The sequence below is a fragment of the Thunnus albacares genome, chromosome 17, assembly GCF_914725855.1.
Source record: "Thunnus albacares chromosome 17, fThuAlb1.1, whole genome shotgun sequence".
NCBI classification, from domain to species: Eukaryota; Metazoa; Chordata; class Actinopteri; order Scombriformes; family Scombridae; genus Thunnus; species Thunnus albacares.
The window spans coordinates 17,478,994-17,506,041 of record NC_058122.1 but is presented as its reverse complement, the minus strand read 5'-3'; the positions used below and the strand labels follow the sequence as shown (position 1 = coordinate 17,506,041).

The following is a 27,048-nucleotide window of genomic DNA, read 5'->3' as shown; positions in this document are numbered from 1 at the left end:
AGGCGCCGTTTACCATTGAACATGTTTATGTGGATGTAAACATGAAGTACTTTTTCTTATTTGCGTGTTTGAGCCATGACCTGAAGCACAAGTAATCACGATGTCTTTGTGCTGCTGCTCGTATGCTATTCTGTCACAGAATTAAAGTATTTTTTTCAGAAATATTTAGTATCTTCTGTCAATATGTTCTATCATGTTCATGGAGTCACCACAGATTGTCTATGCACTTGACTCCAGTAAACTGTCCCATCCATCATGCCGCACAGCTAACTGTGGAGCAAAGGTTATGGTTCAAATGAGATATGAATCACCCCACTCTATTAACGAACAACCTTTATTTAACTCTTCAGCAAAACACCCTCATTTACCTGGGGCTGCCAGAGGTGATGAAGCCAGTCTCCCTGGTGGCAGGCTAGCAGTCTGATCACTCAGGAAGCAGCTCTCTTTGCAATTACAGGGATAGAGGAGGGGTGCTGTAATTGCTAGGCTCCCAACTGGGGAATTGCTGTTAGCATACATCCCTCCAGGCTGTTGTAAGAGAGACTGTTTTTGTTTGAAGGTTTGGGAAGACAAGGAAAATAGACACCTGGCAGCCCTGAGCATCAAACAACTTCACATATCCACTTGGCAGCTACCACTGGGGAATAGAATCAGAGCTGCTGAATAAAAGTGTAAGAAAATAAAACATCATACAGCAGCAGACTGTTTGGTTTAGAAAACAGATGTACAGAAATGCAGAATTAGGGTGCAGGTAGTAGGATTAACTGTAGCCTCATTGCAATTTCATTTAAAAGTCTTTTTTGCCAAGATGTCAGTCATGTAAGAACTGAGTTAAATATGTTTGGTCTCTGCCTGCAGCAATGATTGCTACTCACTTATCCACTCTACATTTAATTTGATTGTGACCTGACTTACTCCTGTCAAGTCAGTTATTTTGGAATTAGTTCTAAAATCACCATATGAGGTTTATAATTTACACTTTATGATACATCAGCAATAGATGCAACAATTTAGATGGAGAGAGGAGAGTTGAGGGGATGACATGAGCAGAGGAGCCAGGCTGAATCTAAACCAAAAATATCTCAAGTACATGGTGTACACCTCAGGGGCACATGAAGGTAAAACTCCCAATATAGCCAATCTAAATCTTATCATGTTGTCTGGTTTTACAGTATTTGTTTTTACTAAAATAGACACTGCTGAGACAACTGCACTGACTAATACAATACAATACAAAAACTGATACAAGGCTAGGCAGCACATGACAGCCAAACAGGATTTTAAGCCTATTTTGATGCAATCTATTTATACTTATATCTAGCTTTAGGTGTGTTCTGAAAATTGCCATAGAAATCATTTTTCATCCACACAATCTATTTAAGGTCCAAAACACTGAAGGTACCCCAAACACAGCAGTGCTTCTCTCCTGCGTGCCAGCTGGTGCAGGGTAAACCACAGTAAACCAAAAAAAAAATCATATTCCAGCGCACACCAGGATACTAGGATTGACACTTTTTATGAACAGATTACATAAAAAATAAAAAGGAGTGAACTACACGTTTCGTGTGTCACTTCATCAGATTGGCTCTGTACTTGATTGCTATCAGGTGTGTCTTTAAATAATCAGTTGCTGATGGCAGAGAATCCGACAGGTTCATATTCCCCAATCCAAATGCACTTCAAAAATTTCCATTTCCATAAAATAATGAGATACAATAACGTCAGAGTACAAAATACATGATACATAAGATCATAAGAGGTTTGAAAAGGTCAAAGAACACCAAATGCTCAGCATTAATGGTTTGGTTGAGTTTACCGACAGTAAGTGAGCTACAGTTCTGTTGAAGCTGAAGGTATTCATCTTCAAGCAAGGTGTAATCTTAATCTCTAGGACAGAAATCTGAAATCTACAGAGCACCAAAATTAGGAAGAAAAGAGCAGAACAACAATTATTCTTAGGTAAACTTTGTTTTAGAGGTTAGTAAGACAATTGCCTCTCCTTTTAATCTTTTATTCTGCATTGTCCAAACCCTAATCCTAATCCGATAGGAAGGGCAGGCTTTAATCTGAGACAGTAGACATGGAGTTGATGTATATGTGCTGACATAGCTAATCCAAATCTAATCCCTCTTCCAAAAGGGCTTCTTAGCATTGTGTAGGTCCAACTAGGTTTACTTAACTTCAAGTAAAACATGGGTGAGAATTTATATTTGAAGATGAGGCAGATGTTTCTCCAAATTGCTAATTTGTGCATAACACACCCACACCTTGGGCTTGTCAGGGCAAACTAAGAGCTGGATTCACTGCTGTCAGATTCTGAAGTGCTGCTACTGTGTGAGCTCCTCACCGGCAGGTTCGAGCGGCGTGAATGCTCTATTGCATCTGAAAACAACGTGTCATAACAAAGCATAACTAAACGTTTCTCTGCATGTTGTCCTTAAAATAATAAGGCAGATTTCTCAGGCAACTACTCCAATACTGCAGACCTATTCACTTCTAAATGTGCTTTAGTTCTGTAGCCTATAAAATAGAGTATCTGTGAATGTGAACAAGCCCAGCCGGAGGAATAATACCCTTATGATAATGTCAGCAAAGAATTTAATGTTACACGCTGTGACAGTGTAAGTTACAGTAAGCCTGCTCCATTAACAATACTTTGTAGACACAATAAGTGCTGATTTTACTGCAACATAAACAATAAAATAAAATGAAAGGTATTAAAATCCCATCACATTTGCTTAATGTAGATTCTCACTTTCACATTAATGCCATTTTAGTATTTAACTACCTCTCAACACACTTACAGCTGTGAATGTAATCAAGTCTCTAACATGTTTTCATGCTGCTCATGTTCACAATGTTCTTGATCTGTGGCGTATTTTTAGCTCATCAAGGGCTGAAACAGATGGGCAAAGAGTCCTTAGACCTTTTAAATCACATTTTTGATTTAGTAATTGCTTTGACTCTAATTAGCCTTCAAGCATTAGCATAGCTTTACTTCAAGTGCTTGTCAGTGTTTTAAACTGTTGGTATTAAGATGCCACTTGAAAATGTTCTTCGTCTTGTTGGTGTCCCAGGAGGAATTTTGTTTACTCTGGATTCTTCTGTTGCAGTTCAAGTGCACAAGTCCAGAGCACAAAACCTTTTATTCTTTGTCTTTAAACAATTATCATCATGCAAAACAGCTGATTTCCCCAAAGCTCTCAAAGGGCTTCAGGCTTTGTCAAATGAGATTATTGGACTTCACATATGGCACTCAACATGCCTGTTGATTTGAGTTTTTAAGTCTTTCCTTGATCATTTTGCCAATTCTTTTCTTTTCTCATAACTCATTTTGGTTACATTTTGCTATGTTAATATAAACAGCAGAAAAAAATAATGTTCAGAAGACAAACTGATATGGTGATGTTGTGAGGACTAGAGCTTGCATCACCCCCAGTGAAATCTGCGTGTTGTAACCAGAGATTCCCTGGAGGGCAGGGATGAGGGGAGAAGTGCCCTCTAACCAATACCGGCCTTTCTGTTGTTAATGTTCATTCTGTGGTCCCCCAGCTCTATTTGTTGCAGTCGCCCGCCTGCCTGGTACCACTTTGGATTCTCCATTAGGCCAAACCAGTCCTCTCCAAATCCCAGTGGCATGCCATTGTAATGACTTTATCACTCCACCTCAGCATAGTCACTCACTGAGTCCCAGAGTGCAAAACCATTGTGGTTTTGGAATTGTGGCACAAAACTGAAAATCTGAGCAACTCTGTCTCTTAAAAAAAAGCACATGTAGTTTGCTTATCATGTGTGATTATCAATATATACATGCTCTTACATCACTCACATGGGACCAGTATAAGGAAATCAGCAAATATACATGTTACTCAGGCTCTTCCACCTGTGACCTGTGACCCCACCCAGCTCAGACATCTCAGTGTTTTTCCAGTCTTATCCTGCTTTCTCTGTAATGAGGTGTGTATAGCCCCCTGCTCTCTATGAACCAATGTCACCTTCATAATCCAAGATTTGGACTTTAAGGAGTGAGGGATATGCAGGACCCTCAGTGGGATTACAGCCTGGACTGTCTGTTGCATGGTCTGTCGTCTGTCTGCAACCTCCAGAAAGGCCGAACTGGAGGATCCTTGCCCTTTAGCTGGTACTAATCTGGAGTGTAATGCACTGTCCCGTCTGAGCTATGTAAAGCCAGCCTCAGGACCAGACAGTTACATTTATCTGTACACATGTGTGTCATAGATAAGGATATTTTTAACAGTGCTGCTGAATACAGGACAGCTCCTTCTGGCCATTGCAGAGACAAGCCCTCATGGTGTTGTATTTAATAAAGTTAGGTTACAGAAGATATTTCATTATGTCACTGTAGACAATAATTTAGAGGAACCATATTGGGAGTTTATGATTCTTGACTTGTTGGCTTCTAACAGAGTTATTACAACAAAAAACAACCATAGACAATAATATGTGTTCCTTGAGCATCAGACACTTCACACAGAGATAATTTCAAGGTTTTCATGGATTTAATCTGATTTTGCAATTAATTGGTTCATTAAACTCCTGCTCCTGGGATTGAACAGAAATGAAAGCAATGGGAGAATGGAGGAGGGAATTTCCCAAGACGGCCTCTCCACCAGACTCTGTTTATCTCCCATCCATATAAACGCATCCCTTATCTCTCCTTTTTTGATTTCTAGTGCTTATTTTCAACAGGCCTTATGTATTTGCCTGGTATGTCAAGTATAATGTCAGATTTTTAAAATATATCTCAGTAACAGATTACTTTTAACAATTATTTAGCATTTCTAAGCAGTATATAAACATTTATCAAATGGTTTAAAACACACTGTGAGGCAGTTGTTGGCAGATATAAGCATTTATTAATGCATTTGTCAACAACTATAAGTGCTGCTGTGAGCATCCATACATGGAGGCTGGTATATCGATTGAAAATGAATGACAATATAGTAAAACATAGTTGTAATTATATAGAGTATGTCTTTATAGGATAATTTATCATTTCGGACAAAAACTATACATAAGTAAACCTATAAGTGTTAAATAGGGGATTTTAAAGTAAATTATTATCTACATTTTTGCTGATAATAGGTGCCACCAGTGGCGCCTTAATGCACGGGCCGCCAGCCTCCAGGGGCCTCACAAGACATGAGCTTAAAAAAAAAGAAGCACACAATTAACGATGTAGGAGAATAAGCTACCTGTGATGCCGGAGTGGACATGATGAAGAGTGAATCCTTTCCCTGTGCTTCAACATTCTTGGTATGTCATTATATCGTATTTGAACGTGGCGGTGTGGTGCACCAGCAAAGTTTTCATCCAGCTCAATGGCCAGCTGCATTTGCTTGTCAAAGTAAAGACATCAAAAAGCACAACAAAATACCACATGGACTTGGAGGAGGACTTTTTGGCAGAAGTGATTCAATTTTGGGAGTTTGTGCGCAATGAGATGAATACATCTGCAGCTGAACTGACCATGTTAACTGGCAATTTTCAGCCGAGCGCATTGTGGTTGCTTGAAGTGACAGCAGCTGTTGAAAACACCAAGAGAATGCGTAGGATCCTCACAGATTCCTTATTAATTGTACTTTAATTACAAGTACTTTAAATACAAGTCCAAAACGTCTGTAGCCTCGGGGCCTAGTAATGTTAAGGTGCCCCTGGGTGCCACAATAAGAAAACTAATTCCATCAATTAGCAGTTATTGGTTTGTCTTATCATCAGCTGCATTCAGCTTGATAGTAATATTGGCCAAAAATTGCAGCACCTGCAAGCTCAACTGTTGTGAAGCAATGTAACATCACCCAAAAACTCCCTGCATTTGCAAATCTAGCAGTTCTACTCTTATATAAACATTTTTCCTACCTTGATTATTCATTACTTTTACAATGTTGGAAAATACTACCTAAGGACTAGAGACATTTAAAAGTGTCTTGGCATCAAATAAGACCTGACCATGAACTTTGGTCAATGCATCATCCGTTCATTCAATTATTTAATTCAATCTGGAACACAGAACAACAAATTAATGGATAAAAGTTGGGTTTCTCCATTTTGTGTGGACAAAATTTTAAAAATTATTGTGTTTTAATTGTTTCATTGTGAAGTGGATAATTTAGAAAAAAAGGGTTTATTTCTGTTTTCCTGATTTCTTTGTTCAAGTTGTACATGTGCAAATCAATCTCCACTATCAGGTTCACTAGTGCTAAAAGATGGCCTATATCCTATGTTACCAACATAAATGCATTGTTAGACTATGGTAGGCTAAGTACTGCAAAATAGAAAAATAAAAACTTGATTAGTTCTTTCATTTTCCAAATTGAATTGAATAACACTGAATGAAAATTATACAGACTCACCTGCAGGATCATATTTTGTTTTCTCTTTTGGTACATGTGGCAACAGCACTGCATCCCCTCGATTTTTTTTTCTTTGACACAGTGCTATTTTCAGTCTTAACAGTATATTTCAAACCATGCTGAATGTGACATAGGTCTTCTATGATACTCCTCACTGGGCATCAAATGCTACAAAGGGTTAACGGAAATCTAAAGCGTTTAATGAAGTGATTTATGTGTTGACAACCTTCTGTATAACCACTTTTTCATTGCAATCTTCACACTTTCAAACACCAATTTCCGTTAATGATTCAGAAGGCATCAAATTGATTCCCAATACAGATGGAATCCACTCTTGCTATCATATTTGATCTCTTATATAAAGCTTGCAAATGATTCTTGATCTGAATGAGTTCTGTCCTTGATCTCCCTCCCCCTGCTGTCCTCTGTTGGAAAGCAGTGAACATCAAGGTCTTGATTCGTCATGGGCTCTATTGAGTAAAATTCCTTGTGTTGCCATGGTATCAGGGGAGTGCTGTCACTCATTGTCACTGAGATGACAAGCTCTCATTTCTTTTTCCACTACTATATTTGCTCTTTTGAGACAAGTTGTTGCTCTGTCTCAAAACAGGCAGGAAGGTAAAACATGTAATAATATGAGAGAAACACAGATGCTGATGATTTATCTGCATACTATACCGGAGACTCATTAATTTAGCTAAACCTTGGAGCTGCCAAAGAATTTATCCCAAGTCAAACCTCCCCCCATATAAGGATCCACCAAACTACCAGGAATCTGCCCTGGTATCCTCCCACTCTTCTTCTTCTTTCCCTGCATATCCAAGCCTGTGCTACATTGTACCACATCTGAAAGCTGCAGCAATTATCCCGCAATTCATTCAAAACATTTCTCTCCACTGTTTTTCCCTTTGATGACTTCCATTTAGTCACATTGTGAGACAAAAGGCTGAATCCCAAAGCCCAATTTTTCCATTCTGTGGGTGTACACCAGCTGGTCGAAGTTATGTCGAGGAACTATTATAGAACCTTCTCTGATCTCTCTTTCCTTCCTCATGGAACAATGAAGCTGCTCTGCTGTAGCTTCGCAACACAGTCACTGGCACACGTCATAAAGAAACTCTGTATAATGTCAAACGTAGGTGCTACTGGAGGCTTCTCCCAGTATCATTAACATCTCCAGTGTCTTCAGAGCTATGCAAACGTATTGTATAATGACTCAAAGTCTTTGGAGTAACAAGGTGCACAATCAAGTCGCTCCCATTCTCTCTGCCTATGTTTCAGCCTGACTATTGGGACATGAGGGTTGTTGCAGAATGGAATTAATTTTAGCCTTTACCACCAGAGAGAGCATTATCTAGGTCATCCACCCCGTCTATAGGGCAGAAACTGTCTTTGTTCCATCATGGCTGTTGTTTTCCTTGGCATGTCACCTTCTATTTAACTTTTCAGTAAGTGTTACATTTACATCAGCAGCGATGCCGAGGGTGCTGAGTGCTGCTGTGCTACTTTGAGAAAGTGAGGCTCCGGACCCATCAAGGTTTATTTCAATCAAATACTTCAGATTAAGTATAACAGCAATCTTTTGTAAACAGACTCTCTCACAGAATTTTTTCTCACTTGTCAAAGCCTCTGTGAGGGGTCATAAACAGTTCAAGAGAAAGTAACTCATGACAAAAGGGAATTCAGGATTATTGCTGGCAATAACACTCAAGTTAGTGTTGGCTATCTCTATTTTGATTAAAATACCACATTGTCAGAGAAGACGAACATCAGGATCTGTTCTGGTCGACTTTTACCCCTTTAGCCATCTGGACACAAACTGTCTTAAAATCTGTAAATCTGTGTTTATTTAGTGCCATGCACCTGCCAAACGATGGCATTTCTCAGAAGCGAACAAAACCTGAAAATATAAAATACATGACATGTCTGCTTGAGATATGTAGTGACTGAATTTGGCATAAAGGGTTTGAAAAACAGCCTTGGATTCAAGAGGTTAGCGTCCTCCAGTTTGTAATCTCCAGACAAGGATGAAATATGGGACACTTCTGCAAAACCCTGGATCACTTTCAATGGCAACATAATTCACATTCCCATTCTCTACAATATCTGTACATGGCAACAGTGGTTAATGTTAGGGAAAGAGTGTGGTTATGGAAAATAAATAATGGCTACAGCATGGTTTGTGTTAAACCCTTTTCTGAAATGTTTCTCCATTTTATTTAGAGGTTGAGGTATTGAAAACTTAAAACCTAAACAAATAAAAATAAGGTCATCTTAGTGCTGCTGTTTGATAAGAGTCACTTAATTGGGTTGCATTGTGATGATGGAAAGATAAAAAAAGATTACAACACAGCACCTCTAGGATGGAGAAGGAAATAAAGTAGTCAGAAATATTGCATTCGAAAGAAAACCCTTTAGTTTAAGTCAAGTCAAAATTTATTTTAGCTGAATATCACAAAGTATGCATCAAAGGGCTGTACATATAATAAAAACAATAATGAGCAACATTAGCAAAATATATAAAAATGTATAGAAGTGGGATAAACTACATAGAGTATTATAAACAGAATATTTATAATAATAATATTTAAAAAACATATTAAAGAAAAAAGTGAATTAAAAAACAACATTACACAATATCTACATGAGACTCATGAACATTCATATCTGGACACAGATGAAAACACATACATATACATAAATGTGTGACATACTGTACATATACGTAACCATGTGCACATAGACTGAGTATAAGTTTGATAACCGTAGTTTAGTATTTAGGTCAGACTAAGTGAGGTTGAAGGCTGATGTGAAAATATGTTGGTAGTCCAAAGGTGGTAATAATCATGCATTTCACAACAAAACCACAACATGTTGCTCTATGGCATGTTGCTCCCAGGCCACAGTGTGTTGATCCCTGGCCACAGCATGTTGCTCCCCAGCTACACCTCACTGAGCCTACTGGTGGTTAGTAAACACGGTTGGTAGTAAAAAAGTTGGTGTTTTGGTCCGGATTGGCTCTCACCAGCTAGCAGCAAGAGCCTCTGTCTGTGCACATACAGTCGGGGACTGACTGGGAGTGAGATGCTTTCCAAAAACACAAAGCAAAACATAACGTCAGAGATCTTTTATGTCATTATGAGAAGTGTAAGCGAGGAAGAAGACATCACCTGTAATAGTCTCCCACAGCTGCTCACTCTGAGCGCAAGCAACAGAATGCTGACTGCAGCTCACTTAACGGCCACCGGTGTCACTGATGAGAAGGAATTTCTGATTCCTGAACAAGTGGTGGGTTTGGAGGAGAATACCAGTTTAGAGAGTGTTTCAAGGAAGATTATCTCAAAGTGGGTGAGTTTGCAAAATGAAAACTGTTCAAATGTAATCCATTCATCAACTTTAGTGTTGAAGAATTCTATGACGTCAGTTGCAGTAAGGGAGGTGTTACATATAGGGTGTGGTTTACAAGTGAGTTTAGTCAGTTTTGGGTTATTTTTATTATTTTGTATCAGGCCAGAGAAATAAGCCATTCTAGCAGCATGAAGAGCATGTTCATATATAGCAGACACTTAGACCACGTAAGCCGAAAAGTTTTTTGCTTGGTTGTTTAAGAGACCAAGTGTTTCGATTTTACCAGGGGGATGGATTTTCTATTGGACAGGGCGGAGACTGAATTAAACGCATCCAGCAGTGAAAGATTGATATTGTCAGTGAACTTGTTAGGGCAGCAGGGCTGATCTACGGTGGTTACAGCAGACTCAAGTTTCTCAGCAAGTTTATGCATGGTAGTCAGTACAACAGGTAGTGTAGGTGTCAGAGTGGCTAACACAAAGCTTACACAGAGTAGCTTTGAAAGTAAAGAGACCATGTATCAAGACTAGGTCAAGTGTGTGGCTATAGGGAAACCAGTCAAATCTATAAGATCTAAGAAAGCTTTACTGAGTGGCTCAGATTTGTCATTAACATGAATATCAAAATCCCCCATAATTAAAAGACAGTCCATCCATGTCACTATGTCACAATGAAGGGTAGAAAACTCTGATAAAAATTGTAAATAAGGCCCTGGTGGTCGATATAAAATTGCTATATAAAATAATTGTAACTTAGAGTGCATAAGAAGTACCTCAAAGGACATAAAACAGTGGTGTTGATTGGATTTATCATTAATGATCTGGAGTTATACATATCAACTATGCACCCACCTCCTTTTGATTCATGTGACACTTATAAACATGTGTAATTTAGTGGTGATGCCTCATTTAGACTCATAAAGTCATTTTGCTTTAGCCAGGTTTCACATAAGCCCATAAAATCAATACTGGGTCATTTATCATTTCATGAAAAAACAGTGACTTAGTAAAAAATGATCTGATGTTATTAAAGCCAATATTTAAAGTAACATTTTGCAAAGTGGCAGGGGATGGAGAGGAGGAGGGCTTAATGTGGATAGTGTTATGATTTCTAAAGTTGCAGCTCTTATATTTAACATCCCGTCTGTCACTAATTATGACAGGGATATGACTGTAGTTGTGGGGGGAATGATTATCCATACTGCGGGGATGTTCTGGGACTTGGCAGCTATCATTTGGGGTTTTATCATTTGAATAAGTAAAAGCAAGCCATGAGGCAGCAGGACCCTCTCTATCAAGAGTGGATGTATTAAGAGTCAAGGTGAGGTTGTTAGGGTCATGCTGGGATTTGGGACAGAAAGAGTTAAAAGCTATGTAGTTGATAAAATTTCACACCAGTTTCCTGGTCCCTTTCCAGTTTGAGGCCAAGCATATTCCTAACCTCACACACAGAGAGATGTTTTATTGTGCGGGCTCGCAGACGACCACCCGCTCTATCCTGTTCCCTGCCCAGCTCCAGCTCTCCTCACTTGGCCACTGCTGCAACCTTCAACAGCACACTGAGTGGAAAGGGTGGGAGGGGTAATAAAGTGGGTGACTGGGTGGGTGGGTGGATGGCTTGGCTTTGTAACTCATGTCCTCATTGCTTAAACACACACACACGCACGCACACGCACACACACACACAGTTGATGTCATCCCACATTTACAGCACTGGGACATTATCACTGCTACATCCACTAATTAACTTCAAACACTTTGCATCCCTCTCTGGTCACTTGGTAAAGCACCAACCACCAACCAGTGACCCATGGCTCAGGGAACTGCGACATGCTCTATATTAGGAGAGACAGGGCAGACTAATTCAATTATTTCTGCATTATTATTTCTTCTGATACCATTACTATTATCATTGCCACGACTACGTTATAGACAGAAAAGGCTGCATGTGGCTATTTTTTATGACTTATTACTCATAATAGTTTTTATTTCCTCATTGTAAGCTAACTTTGCCGATTTACTCATTCAAAAGAGTTTTATAAGACTCTCAGACATTGTGCCAACAGCTTTGTATCAATTTGTGATTTGTAATGGAGAGCCAAGCTATAATACAATGCTCTTAATTTACCGCACAGCCTTCATCTTTAACAATCACTTATGTTCACAAGCTTTGGGTTGTGATTGAAAGAATAGGATCAACTGGCTGAGATGAGGTTTCTCTGCAGGATAGCTGTTCTCACTCTACATGATGGAGTGAGTGCTCCTTCTTTGCCTTCACACTAAAAGTAGCCAAATGAGGTGGTATTGACACCTAGATACCTCACTCTGAAGATGTTGTTGGCACGGCCACCTCAGGCAGACAGGATTCCAAGCCAGCTGGGGGTTTATGAATCTCTGGGAGCAAGTGGAAGAAGTTGCTAATAAAAAGGACTTTCAGGCTGCTCTGCTTGCTTTTTTTTGTCATTTTCACCCTGACCAGGGCAAGTAGATTGAAAATGGATGGATGGATGCCACTGGCAGGTCGTGATCAGGAATGATGTGTTAAAATAAGTTCCCTCTTCTATAAAACTGAGACAGAGAGGGCATGAAGTTCAACAGCCTTGTTAAAGAAGAGGTGTTGACATTCTTATTTCCTCCTGGCCCTACGAGCATGTATTTTATATCTAAAGGCAAATAAAATGAAATGTAATGTTTCTAATATTCCACCTGGAAAATCTTCTGTTTACTGTGGCCTGGCTTTAACTGCAGTATTTTATACACTAAGCAGTAAATTCTCAGTGAAACCACTTTTCAGTAGTATAATAGTCAATAATCTGTTGTTTTGCAAATTTTTCCCTGTGTTTTTTATTCTATTACATTTTGTCTGGTGACATTTTTCTTTCCTTGTTCTCCAAGCAAGTTAAACCAGAGGAAAACAGGCTGTGTTCCCACCAGTGCTGGGATGCAGTTTTTTTGGAGTCAGCTGTGTGTTGGCTTCTCTCTCATTTGGTCTGTCAGTGCTGTGTGACTGTGTTGAAGCTAAGGATGAGTTAGAGCTAAGGGTGAATGCATATGTATGTGCATGTGTGTGTGTGTGTGTGTGTGTGTGTTTGTGTATGTGTGTGTGTGTGTGTGTGTGTGTGTGTGTTTTAACAGGAGGGGATGTGTCCACATGAATGAAAGGACCAAATTCCACATTAATCAGAAACAAATCATGGCAAACCGTAGGATCAAAGACCTGTCAGCTTTAAAGATGGCTTCATGCTCTACGAACTTTGAAAAATCGCTTTTAGCTCATCAAGAACTCAACTTCCACCCAGAGACAGCATGACTGCAGCTCAGAAAGTTCAGAGGCACTTTGCTCCTTTCAAAGGGCTTTCTCTCTCCTCTTTTCCTCTGCTCCCTCTTTCCTCTCCTCCTGCAAATAATGAACAGACTAAAATAAAGCTCAATATCTGACCTACATTGTATGAGCCTGGTCTGAAGCAATTAATCTTTCAAAAAGCTTCTTAAGACAGGAAGCAAGTGCACACCATCGTTTTCTTAATTTAAATTGAAGGCAGTATAATAGCTGACATGGCTGCATTGCCCTCATCCTCCTCCTTGCTACTCACTGCTTATTATTCCAGCACCTAACACAAATCTAAGTCAAAGTTCAGCAACAGCCTGAGGTTCACACAGTACATCATGTCAGAAATTGTATGGGGTTTGGATCATGAATTCATGCAATGTATTATCATGGGAAGTTGTATGATTTTCTACAACAAGCACAATTTTTCATATTTGAGAATTAATGCTGTATTTTATTGTAAAACCACAGTGGTTTTGTTAATTTCTCCGATTGCTGTAATACCTACTTTGTTTTTGGGGGGGTTAAGATAAGGTAAAGTTACTTTGGTTGAGGTTAGGGTAAGTTATTTTGGTTAAAGTAGGGGCATAGCGATACCAGTCTCCTGTTTTGGTGATAATAATAATAATGGTTAAGGCACATACCACATAACCACAACATCCATGGCTCGACTCCCGGCCGGGAGACCACGGCTGCACACTACATTCCTCTCCCTCTCCCCGTGCCCCCCATCACCCACCAAACAAAGTAAAAAAAAAAGGAAGCCCAAAAACTAACCATTTCAAAACCCAATGGCTCTGTGTAGGACATTTCTTTTAACAGTCAAATTTGATTAGATTTTTGATTTGATCGCCAATGGTTTTGACAATTCAAATTTCTGGTGCACATGTTACCATGTCATCTTCATGTAGCCCACAATAAGCATCCTGTGACATCTTAGAGTTTTGAGCAAGCTGCACCAAGATCAGACAGAGTATGGTGAGCCACAGCTGCCAGAGTTGGTCAGCTCTACTCACCACTCATTTTAAGAAGTGGTTGATGAAAACCAGTGAACCCTTACAGACTGAACATGAGGCTAGTCCAGCCCCTTGTAAATCCACACACACACTGGACATAAAATGAGCTTAGTGTATTTGTGTTTATAGTACAGCTAACACATACACTGCTTGTTTTTAATTGTAACATTTATGAGAAACTTTATAAGTCCATGTTCAACTCATATTTATAATAGTCCTGATAAAGAGATAAGTTTTAAAAGGCTAACCAGACTGTGCAGAAAGGTATGTGTTCTTGCCTGTGTTTACCTCTAAATGTTTGCCTTAGTTGAGGGCAGAGTTTTATGGGTGAATCAGATTTATGATGCTTGTTGTGCCCATGGGAAATAGGGGGCAGAGGTATGAACGTGTGACATATAGTCCTGTCCTTGCATAGTCCTCCTATCACAGTCTGGGAATCAATGGACCTTTCTGATTAATGTGGCACTGGAGAGAGAAATGATTGCTCTCATCAGTGTTTACTGTGCTGAGTTGTATAGGGAGTTATTCAACACATACTGTATACTGTAACTGAGGCCAATCTTCACATTATATTTTACACTTCATCCTTCCCTGTTTACAGAAACGTTTTTGTGTGTAAGTGTGTCATATGATCCCTTATTAACTTATTAATTTATATGACTTATTAACTGCTTACCTGTTGTTATGCGTCATCAGGATGATATACAGCTTTGAAGCCGTATCAAGTCAGTACTTGACTGCTGTGCTCCACCTGGGCTTTACAGCAAACAAATCCTTATCTTACCCCTGGCTAATCCAGAGCTTTCTATGATGAATCCTGCTTTTTATGATCCAGAAGTTCAGCATTGATATTTGCTCTACCACCGGTCATGTCAAAGGGTGGGGAGTGAACTCGACACAGCAAATATGCTGTGAACTTTGGAGCTGTCAAAAGTCTTCTTGACACCTTGACAGCCATATATGGAAAAGTCTCATTACAGCGCGTGCCAATGGAGCTGTAAAAGCATGTGTTACTTCTGTCAAAGACAGCAGGATATCTACTAGAGCTACTGTATATATGACAGCATGGTTCACATATGTTTTTTCACTTTGTGCTCTTATATTATTTTATTTAGCAAATAGATATATACTCTGGTGTTTTAAGTAACAATGGTTAATGGAAGTCATTAAAGGTACATATGAATGTAGGCATGGGGTCATATATATTTGCACTGCACTGAGAACATTCAGAGATAGACTTATTTTTCTTGAATGGATCGATAGAAGTTACGTAGGTTGTGCTTCTTTCAAATGTAGCCAGTAAAAGGGTCGAGGATCAAGGACAGCCATCGTTTTCTGTTACCAGCTGAAAAGGAAATGATCCAACCAAGAAAATGTTTCAATACTTCAGAAAGAATTCTGAGGGTCAAAGTTTTTTGTTATCAGACAATATAAAACTATTTCTCTGTATATTATGGTAAATGGACTGCATTTATATAGTGCTTTTTTAGTCTACACTTGAAGTGCTCTACAACACATGCCAACATTCACCCATTCACACATACATTCACACACTGATGGCAGAGGCTGCTTGCAAGGTGTCAACCTGCTCATCAGGAGCGATATAGCACTTTTTATCCAAAGTGCTTTACAATATCTCTAATGCTCACTTTCACACACACACACTCACACACTGATGGCAGCCATCTAGAGCAATTTGAGCTTCAGTATCTTGCTGAATGACACATTCTTGTTCCTGATATTATGCTCTCATTGGGGATTAAATGTCTGTGTCATGTGTATGTATTGTCCTAAATGTAGACTTAACAAAACCAGACAGATGATTATCCACAGAACCATCACATATCCTGGTGTGATGGAGATGACACAAGACTTCATGCTCGACTTCACTGGCCAATCAGGAGCCCTGTGTCTGCAGGTTGAAAGGTTAACTGGCTCATTAGTTGATGCTCTTTTATGACATGGCTAATGATCACCATTGTTTGCTGTTGCCACTTGAGGCTTCGTAAGATATCTAAAGAATGCGAATTCCCTTTGAAGGCTCACATTTCTGAAGAACGAGCAGTCAAGGTTACCACAGTTTTGTTTGCAGGATAGTATTTTTGATTATATGCATGTCCTCAATATAATGCAGTCCATTTCTATCTCTATATTTTCATGCTTTTATAAACAATAAATGTTTATAGCTGCAGAGAATTCATTTACAAGCCATATCAGTACCGAGTCAGTGATGATAATGCCAGGTAGTTATGAGGTACATGCCAGCTGTGTGGAGGGTGCGCCTGTTTTTGGGAGAGGCATGTTTTGTTGAAAAGTGTTTAAGTGTTTTCTAACCACAATTCACTCACCAGTTCATTCTTTTCCAAAACACATTTATAGGGTTCACAGCCTTGTGTGGGCCTGGGGCAGGTTCTCTGCCTGACACCATCAATGAGGAATTGAATAAGAGGCACTTTAGACACGTTTGAATTAACCTAGCTTGTCTCAGAACTGTTATTTTGACATGCGCTGTATAATAGAAAATGTGTTGTTTTCCAAAGAGGCAGAAAGACACTTCTCCGGGGCAAAGCAGCAGCTTTCGGCAAATAATTTCTCTGTGTGCAAGTGGGGTATTATAAACTTACTTAAATTTGAATTACTTTGATGATGCATTCTAATTGTTATGTGAAATGTGAGACTGATTAAATTATCTTTCATGTTAACTTGCTACAATATTTAAAATTAGACATGTTATTCAATAATGTAGCAGAATTGAGATTATATTATTCAGATAATTAAATAATGTACCTCCCCAGCCACAGTAATATCATTATCTATTTAATAGCAAAAGATTTTGTTGCACATTTCTCATTTAAGTTGCTTCTCAGATTGTTTTCAAGACGATGCATGATGGGTAATTACAATAAGCATCCATTCAGACTTCAATCTGACATATAACCTTAAAACTTCCATTTATGCAGTGGGAATTCTGGTTGATCATTAGTGATGAGGGTTAGCATATCCAGACTGGTCTGGGTTTACTCAGGGCAGAAGTAAGTGATCACAGGGCAGCTGTTTGGGGCTCTTTAGGCTGTAGGCAATGTGACCGGAGGAGAGATCAGACATGGACCAGGTCATTAGATGAGATGACAATGAAGTCACTGTCAATATTTGCACAACGCAGACATTTAGGGGAACCTGTTAACCTCGTCTGAACCAGGAATCTGTGCTCAGGGCATGGATTTTTCCCCCTCTGTCTTGCTCTCTGTCTTAATGTTTAGGTGTCTGAACATTCTCACTGACAGGGTTAACTACGGGATAACGAGATTTAGACTGGCTGCTTACAACTTGGGTTCCTAGGTTTATGCCAGCAGCTTTAAAAGGGTTTTTTGTGCTGCTTACATTGCCAAGTCTCTATTACATCAACACTCTTTAAAGCCTTAATAGGGAATTCTTACTCATACGTCCTTAGACTTAAATTTGCAGATGGGAAATAATCTTTTTGCCACTTTAGATCTCATCAAAATGAGGACACAATTTGCTCCAATGGAGAGGAACATAGTCTTTATAGCTTCTAAACATTATTAGAATGCCATTTTAGCTGTTATACTCAATCGTTTGTATAAAAATCTCTGTCAGTCACTTTAAGAGCAGATAAAACACACATACGCAATTGAAACATATAATAACAAAGCGTGTAGCTCATGGGCTGAGTCTTAATGTCATAAGTGGACTTGCCCATTAACAAATTTGCAGCTGCACCATAGCAACGGCAAACCTGCTTTTTATGAAAATAAATAAATAAAAAATAATCAAACAAACCTTTGGACTCTCATGCCACAAGACTCAGACGTTTTTCAGTTAATGACAAATGAGGATAGATTGGTTTATGGTTAACCTAGCTTGTAGTGATTTGAGGATGAAGAGAAAGAGGGACGAAACAGACTATTACATCCAATCAGTGGATGCAGGCGATCCACATTTTACTGCTGAGGAAGCAACCCGCCAGAATAGCCTCAGAGTCAGATAAGAAAGGTATCCTGGCTGTCTGTTTGAGCTGATAGCTAATGTTGGGGAACTAGCAAACAGACTTACCTGGTGTGTAAGTGTGTTTGTATGTGTGTGTGGATGTAAAGCTTTGAGCTGGTGTATGCAACCATCTCACCTCTTTTTTCTGAACTTTGGGCAGTGTTTGCTAAGGGTGTAATTCTAGCTTCCCTTATTTGAGACCTGAGTGGCCACCAGGACTCTGATCATCAGTCATCGGAGAAAGGCGTCCAGGCTGGGAAGACAAACAAAGACACCCACTCTAAACACCTACAGCTCAGCCGGTCTCAACTCCCCATCCAGTCTCAAATCCACCGGGGAAAACTGGGGCCACTGGCCAGGGTCAGTGAGGTTGAAATAATACGGCTACTTCAGTTTGACCCCGGATTGGGCCACGACCGCCATCCTTCATTTGATCTGCCAGCAGATATCACATCCACCACTCAGGCCTATTTAGCTTACTGACTGATGAGTGGTTGTAATTGGATATACTAACTATGTATGCATTTATATATGAAAATGCAGATATTCACAAGATGCCAATGTATTTTATTCACAACTGAATGTGCCAAAATGTGTTCGTTTGTTTAAATTGGTTTGCATAGTATGATTTACATGCAGCAGATGCATCTAAATGCAAAAATAATTTTTGTAGTACTCTACAGGGGGGATTTCTCTCTCTACTGTCACCTTCTGAATCTTCCTAACTGTGAACCACCGAGCACTTACCTGGCGCTTAATATGACACTCATGTCATAGCAAAGACATACTCTCATATTCATGGATGAAATGATCAAATATATGTAATATCTTCATTGTGGGATTATTGCCATTTATGTGTGACAAGGATGGCTTCCCTTTGCACTCAACTGTATCATGTTTTCAAATCATTTTTGTGCCCCTTTGTGTGTAATTATCCTCATGTGCCTGTGTGTGCAAGCTCTCACAAGCTCTCTCAAATTATCTGCATATTTTCATCTCCAACTCAAATGTGGAAAGCGTATTTGAAGCCCATAAATGGATCAGCAACCGTGTAACTGCTCTTCCTTGTTTCCCCACAGTGATGCATCTCGGTACTGTCACACTGCTCTCTAATTTGGAGGATCTCAGCTCAGGCCTGAAACACCAGAGAGAAGCAAGACACTCTCCGAGTCACTGCTGTATAATTAAAGGAGAAATGTTTGCCTCAGTAGCCTTGTCACACCAGTATAGAAACCCTTGTTAGCCACCAGCACTGGATTAGAAGGTCTTTGTTGCTGGCTAGTGGCCACACAGCTTTTAAGTGTGTCTTAAGTATGTGTATGAGGTGTAGGTCTATGTGTGTGTGTGTGTGTGTGTGACAGAAGGACAGGCACACACACACAGAAATATGGAGGGAAACACCATACTGAGGCACCAAATGTTAGCACCGCTTCCCGGATTCCTCTCTGATATTTACATAACCAGATTTAATGTGTGTAAAAATAGCAGTGAATAATTGATTTTTTCTCCTCTTTTTTCCGTGCAACTACCTCTCTTCTTACTCAACAATTATGACTGGTTGAATCTTGCTGCTGGCACTGAATTATTAACGACATACTGTTTTAATTAAGTCTCAAGTTACAGGACCAATGTTTTGAATCAAATATTATTCAGGGTCACTTGGGACGAATGAATACACATCGTGTCCCTGCTTTTAAAATTTTAATCAAAAACTGCACTTAAAATACATTATTTTTTTAACGTCCATATGCAATGTTGGAGTTTTGTGTTCTATAGTTGGCACAATATGAAAACTTCTGGCTGTGTTGCTCCTGTAGGAAAACATTTCACATCTGTGCTTTGCTGTGAAATATTCTATAAAGAGCATGAAGGATGGGTGATTTAGTGTTTGCGGGATTTTATTCACACTCATAATTAAAGTAGAATGTATTTCTGTACTGTATATGTGTAATTGTAGGTTAGTTGTGTGTGGGTGTATGGATGCATATATGCAGTTATGCACATTTATGGCCATGTGCTTTTAGGTGTATGTGTATATGTGTATATGTGTAGTAACATATTTGTATGAAGAGTAGAAACAAGTTTTGTTGTCTCTCCTCCCCTTGAAATCTTCATCCTATATATCTCCATCTCTCCCTGAGAGTTTTAGGTAGTTTAAGGCAGGAAATAGAGCTGGGAGATTCCTGTGCATGACAGGGGTCTGAGGCGGACGCTAGTGGCAGGATTTAACGGCAGGGGTCATGGGTCAAAGGTGCCTCCAGGTTCCACATCTGCAACTTTACCCAGATCCTGTCCGGGCTGCCGTCAAAGTGGGCAGCCAGCCGCACTCTAATGTGTATTAGCAAGACAAAGGGAGTGGAGAGGGGAGGGTATAAGATGGGCTTTGATTTCTCAGAGATTTATGGGCGTGATGAAATCAGCTTTGAATAAACTGGGCTTGCCCATTTTCTCTATCGTTTAACTACATCTGAAGGCTCCGGGGTTTGTTCCGGGAGACAGACACTCTGGATAAAAAAGGCAACAAATCTAAAGAGAAAAAGAGAGGAGGGCTTCAGCCTTCTCTGAAGTCCTCACATGTCCCATTCAGGGGACCCATCAGCTGGCTCTGGCCCATTGAATACGCTGCTTCACGACCATTACTACCCAACCGTAAACTTATGGAAATGATCCTGATGCATTCCTGGGATACCAAGTAAGCATTTGGCTGCCAACATGTAAATGTCCATGGCTGTTTTGCAACAGTTTAATGCAAAGGTGAGATTTCAGTGAAATATTCTGGTCTTTATCAAGTAGTTATACAGTGTTGACATATGTTTACAGCCACCAAAGTAAGCACGCAGTTGATGGTGATGAAGGTGGCTTCCTCTCAGACCCCTCTCCCCCGTTCTGCATGTCCTGCAGTAAATACTAAGTGCCCCCCAGTGACCCTCCCAGTGATAAATAACCCTTAAGGTTAACCAGGTTTGAAATGGAGCTGTGAGGCCATTATAGGCCTCCAGAGTTTTCTTGACATCCCCAATATGTTATCTGTATGCCCAGGGACTTTTACCAGAGCAGCATGAACCGGCCTCTCTTTTGTGTCAGGACTGATGAAGTTAGCAAGAGCTCGTTTAACCAACAAACCTAAGAATGAGATGTAGTCGTTTGTGTACATGTTCTGCATGATGTTGATCAGTTGTGTAAAATGCACATAGATGCATATGGTGTGATGCATGTGTGTGTGTGTGTGGTGAATTCTGTTTGCCTGCGTGACATACAGCAGGAGTGTTCGTGTGCATAGGAGTGTGTGCACAGATGGTGTTAGCTAGTATGTGAACTAATAGTAATTGCACCTTGGAGTCTGGTAGGCAGCTAAAAAAAAAGCTGGTGTTTGTCTTCCATGGCTGCTGGTGTCATCTGTGGAAATGTCTGGAGATGCTCTGATTAATATCATGTAGCCAAAGCCAAAGAACATTTTTTTGTAAAATCTCACTTTCTGAAAAGAGCGCCCATCATTTCTTTTGTCACTGCTAATGACAAAAGTATCACAGCAAAGCACAGATTGAGCATACTTATTCTGGTCAAAATGGCTGTCAGACAGCTCAGCCATCATTTTGCCATTAAACATCATGTGTATAAGACATCTCTAAACTCCATTTGATCAAAGGCAGAATCCTATTTCAATAATCCACTGTGGTGCCAACTTCTGAGAGGGAGCATGAGGGAAGATTAGTGTCGTGTTACTCCGCTATTGTATATGTTTAAACAGGAAGCAGAGTGGGGAAAATGTGTCTTCCTCAGAATGGAGAAACAGCAATATATTCTATACCATATGTATCAAACAACAAGCTACAGAGTTTTGGCTATTTCTTAGAAATGTTTTTTTTTTTTTTTTAAAAAGGCTCTGGAGTAAATGAATGACTACATAAGTGTGTTGCAGTCACCACCTAGTGGGACTACAAGCAATTGGACTTCAAAATATATTCTTTCTACAAGCATCCACTGACTGACCCACTTAGTTGCTTTATGTGGGTTGAAACACAATTTAAATGATAAGATATAGACTCCTTTTCTCCTTGTAGACCTGTAGAAATACAACAAATACAAGAACACATGTATACCTCTTCTACTAACATCTAATGGTGATTCTTGCACCTTGGTAGATTCAGTATCCAATTATTTTACAATATATAACACAGAGCTCTACATGGATTGCTATAATGCCCAACACTAATCAAAATTCAAAATCATCAGTTCAGTAAGCAGTAAAACATGTGTCTACATCAGAAATGTCTTTAATATGGGGAGTTAACAATTTGATAAATGTCAGATGTGGGAGGAATCTGTCAGGGAAACCTGTTTGGTGAAAGTAACATCTGTTTTCTCTGAGAAGCTCCACAATACTGTGTAGTAGCCAATGAGCCAAATATCAGTCAGACTTTTTCATTTCCTTTTCTTCCCAGAAATGCTTTTGAGACATTTTTCCTGAACCACATTTAACTGTATTCTTTGTTTTATGCTGTTATGCTGCAATAATGTCTGTACCTGCTGCCAAGTTTCCAGCACTTGATAAAGGAGACACATATCCTTAAACTGTAGCCAGGTGGTGCTATCAAAGTTTGTCTGTTAACAGCTTTTTTTAGTTTGGATGCTAGCAAATCAATGATTATATAATGATAAATGGATACAGCAGTAATGCTGCGAAATCATTTGATTTGAAGTCACTGTGTGCAAGTTACTTTTTCCCTACAATGTGCTGCACAGATATTTTACAAACATTTTCCACAGGTGTATGACTGGATTTGGGAGTGTTTTGTGTGTCACAGCGCCACTAAGTGGTACATTTAAGCTACTACAAGGAGCCATGTGTGACTGATGATCAATCTTCCACTCTTTTGTCATTTGTTAGTCTCAGAATTTCATTTAAAAAATCACCTAGCATGAGTTCAGATTAAGACTACAGAACAAGAAATGTAAGGTCAACATGTTACTGTGGGGTGTGACAACTACATGTATAATTATGAACAAGTAAACATAATTAATTTCCAAAGGTTTATTTAGAAGAATACTGACAAAAATGCAAACTTGGGTTTGTACAAAGCAAATTAATCACAGGACATGACACACTTGCAGGGTAGATACACAAACACAAAGTGGGCTATACATTTCAAGAATAGTAGATAAAAAGCACCATTTTTTCAAAATTAGATTACAAAATGCAACATTTTTTTATTTGGAATATCAAGTGTAATAATTCAGAAAAAAATTAATTCTTCTCATTGTTATTTTTTTAATTTCTGAGATTTTCTCATTTCCTTCAAGAAAAACATAGATATTCTAAGTTAAGGCACAATGACCAAAGCATTTGACACTCAAAAAAACAATTTAAAAAGCTTGATACTCTGGCAGTTGAAGCGACATCTCTTTGGCACAGCTGCATGATTTGTGAGAGACACAAACTCTATCACGTAAAGGAGCATGACAATGTTAACTTGACAACACTATGTACAAAATGTATGTAAAAATGTTATAAATATGTCTAAAAACCACAGACACTATGTACATCTTTGTACTGAATCAAGGCAGGATTACTCGTCTTTGTTATCACACTCGATGTATTTGTGGAAGCACTGTAGGATGCCAGTATGCAACAAAAGTCAACATGTCACCAACACATTTCTAAACACATTTTCAAGACACTCTGTCACCACAGGAATCATGTGTAGTGACACTTGGCTTTTGTTAAAACTCACAAAGCAGATATGTGTGATATTTTTCAGCATCTGATGGCAACATAATTGGTTCTGAAATACACAAAAAAAAGATCCCCAGCAGTGATAAATGTCTCCTTCTTGTGTTTACAATAGTTAGTGACACATGCACTTTTGTTGTATTGTTGGGATGTCAGTCTATGGTCTGTGGGCAGTAGGCACAGTGCGATGTTGTGGTAAGGGGTCTTCTTAGTACCCCTCCTCTCCGTTTCTGCTCTGCTCCTTCTCTCATTCTTTCTTCCTCAGGACGATATAAATGAGGCCACTGATGAGACAGAGAGGGAAAGCCACCCAGGCCAGCACGTAAGCGTAGCCGAAATGTAAGGTGCTATCATCCGGACTCATCACAGTGTAGATGATCGCCCCACACATCACAAACAGACCTGGGGAAAAAAAGGGAGAGTGAAGGGAAAGTGAGGAGAACGTGAAGCGAATGCAGATGAGATCACAACTGCACCAGCATCTGCTCAGGGTGTGACCCGCCAGCATGCGATGAAGTCATACTCACTAGCCAAGATCTGGAAGATGGCGGTGAAGAAGAAGCGTCCGCCCTTGACCAGTCTGAACAGCTGATACAGAAAGGCAATGAGGGAGAAGAAGCAGAAGAGCAAGGACAGGATCATGAGGGCCTGCACTGCCTGGATCCAGTCTAGAAGTGAGACAGAGATGATGCAGAGCATTAATCTTAATGCACACGTCACTTTTTCACAACTGTGTATATATTCAAGGCACAATATGTGATACTTTTTTCAAGAATGCTCACAAACCTTCATTGCTGGCTTGGATGCAATGGTAGCCTCCATTAGTTATCTTGCAATTGGACCATAGATCTGTGCTCCTGCCACCACCACCTACAGACCAGGTCTGGTAAACACAACAACACAGAGCCATTTAAATATGCTGCAGCATCCACAGTGCAAGCCTAGGAACTATAATACACAACAACAATAACAGTTTATAATCAGACAATAATAATAATAAAGACAAACACTATCTATATAGCACTTTACTTAACAAAGTGCTTCACAGAAGTGCTTAACAGTAAAGCAACTACAATTTGCACTCCATTATATCCCGAACAATTTAAAGTGATCTGGAAAAAATTATAGACAACTTACGCTGGCTGCTGTTGACACAATGAGAAGAATGAGAATGATAAGGTGCAAGATAAGCACTCCAAGCAAGATGAGCAGCATTTTGAAGTGGATCTAGAGAGATGCATGAGACACACACACACACACACAAAAAGTCAAGCCACATGAATTTACTATCCCACCAAAAGCCCCTGACAGATTTGGAGCTCAGCGTTAGCTGACGCCGACGCCAGATGGCGCAATTTCCTCACTTCTGCACCAACCGCAATGTTTACTTCAACGTGAAAGTGTCCCCTTACATTCAAACGTAGAAAGAAAGAAGGAATGAACTATAATTTCTTCCTGATGGGGCCGAAATCGTCAATGTTGAGTTTAAAGTCACGCTGTTGTAGTGAAAATAAATCTATTTTCAACTTGATTTCACGGGACGGTTTGATCCATTTGTAAGTCCAAATGAGTTAATTACAACTCATTAACTTATGAAATGCACGTTTGCAGTATAAGTAAAACACTTCTAGAGGAAAAGTTTGGCGAAAGCAACCGCAAGTCGATATGAATCACAAATACTGAATCACGACTAATCGACGCATGCTGCTGGAAAACAAACTCAAGCCATCTGCACGAAAAACATTCCAGCGTAATGCCGCCATGTGTGAGCTCGTACCTTTACTGTTTACTCTCACATCTAAACATAAGGCGATAATAGACGCGCGACACGGTTAGTTAAAGCGGCACAGGCGCATTTTCAAGTAAATCCAAAAAAAGTCGATATAAAGTCCAGGGGGGTGACGTCCTGCTGTATGAGTGAGAATAAAAGTCAAACAAACAATCAATTCACTGACTAAAACAAAAGAAAAACGATCCGATACAATAGTCCAACTTACAAAAAGGCAAAGCAAGAAGTTTGTTTCCGTGAAAAAAGGGAGTACTGGAGTGAAGAGTTGGGAAAGTATCACCGAGGTTCTGCTTCTCTCTTCCTCTGTAGCTACTATTCCAGATGTGACTCACACACCCCAGTCTGACTCTTTCTCTGCCTGAGAACACCGCCCTGCAGGCCCTGCACGTCACCATAGGCCAGCTCCAAACCCCCCCCCCCCCTTCCCACCTCCCCATCTCCACCCCACCACCCCTTTCCCCTCTACCCCACCACCCTTTCCCGTCGTAGCCTATCATCTGGATTGCACTAAATTCCAAAGGATTGTATGGGTGATCATATAGTATTATTGTGCAAACCACAAGGCCTTAAAATGTAAGCGTATGGGAGACTGTCTCTGCATATATATCTAATAAACATCCATTATTTCACACTTAACTGAATAAATCAACATGACTTAACCTTTCAAAATCCAATGAAATTGGACACATTGTTGTGTCTATAATACTCAGTTATTTTATGATTCATGTGTTATTAGTTGCAGTTTATGGCTGTGATGTTTTTATGGTCCTCAAAGGTCTGATCCTGCATCCAAGGTGTTCAGCATACTGCAGTACATCTCTGTTTATTTTACAGGCCACACCTGTAACCCTAACTGTTTGAGCAATAACTGTCAGGATAGTCAAGATGACTCTGCCTTGTTCCAGATGATTGAAGGTGGCTGGACTACTGACCCCCGCTGACTGCCTTGAACTCAACTGAGCACATTGGGCTTCATCAAACGCACATGTCCAGTTAGTTGTGCGTGTATGTGTGTGTGCTTGCATGTGAACAGAGCAGCCCTCTGGAGGCCCCGCGGTATGCCCAGAATGCCTGTGTGTGTATGAAGCAGGCCTTCTGTTTACTCCTGCGTCTGCGGAGAGACGGAGTTTGTCCCGTGCCAATGGGAGTTAACATGGTGTATTGTTTCTTTCATGCTAAATTGATGGAACAGCTTGGATCTCCATGCTCACAAGATTCAAGGATGAGTGACAAAGATCGCCCGCCACAGCCTGTCGTGTTTCTGCATCCCTCATTACACTGTGGTCTCAGGCAATTTCCTAACAAGTGACAAAGTTTTAAGCCAAACCAGAATGTAAATGACAACAGTGACAAAAGAACAAGCACACATTTGGTGTTTTGAAGTCATCCCAGTCCAAACATGATTGTGATCAGCTGCTGTAGTCAGAGAGCACAGCTCGTGTCTCTCTCTTTCCT

At 39.8% G+C, this 27,048-nt stretch overlaps 1 protein-coding gene across 1 annotated transcript; it reads right to left on the bottom strand.

Annotated features, from left to right (window-relative positions):
* Positions 1–23,090: 23,090 nt before the first annotated feature.
* On the bottom strand, positions 23,091–25,936 carry LOC122967622 (peripheral myelin protein 22-like). Its single transcript, XM_044332356.1, has 5 exons — positions 25,802–25,936; positions 24,942–25,031; positions 24,591–24,687; positions 24,332–24,472; positions 23,091–24,206 (listed from the first exon to the last, which is right to left on the bottom strand). The coding sequence occupies exons 2-5, from the start codon at positions 25,017–25,019 to the stop codon at positions 24,052–24,054; spliced, it is 471 nt and encodes a 156-aa protein (XP_044188291.1). The 5' UTR covers positions 25,020–25,031; positions 25,802–25,936; the 3' UTR covers positions 23,091–24,051.
* Positions 25,937–27,048: the final 1,112 nt, after the last annotated feature.

Coding starts and splice junctions, on each gene's coding strand:
- LOC122967622 (XM_044332356.1), bottom strand. CDS start 25,019: ATGCTGCTCATCTTGCTTGGAGTGCTTATCTTGCACCTTATCATTCTC. Junction 24,688..24,941: donor TTGTGTCAACAGCAGCCAGC/GTAAGTTGTCTA, acceptor TGTGTTTACCAG/ACCTGGTCTGTAGGTGGTGG. Junction 24,473..24,590: donor CATCCAAGCCAGCAATGAAG/GTTTGTGAGCAT, acceptor TCTCACTTCTAG/ACTGGATCCAGGCAGTGCAG.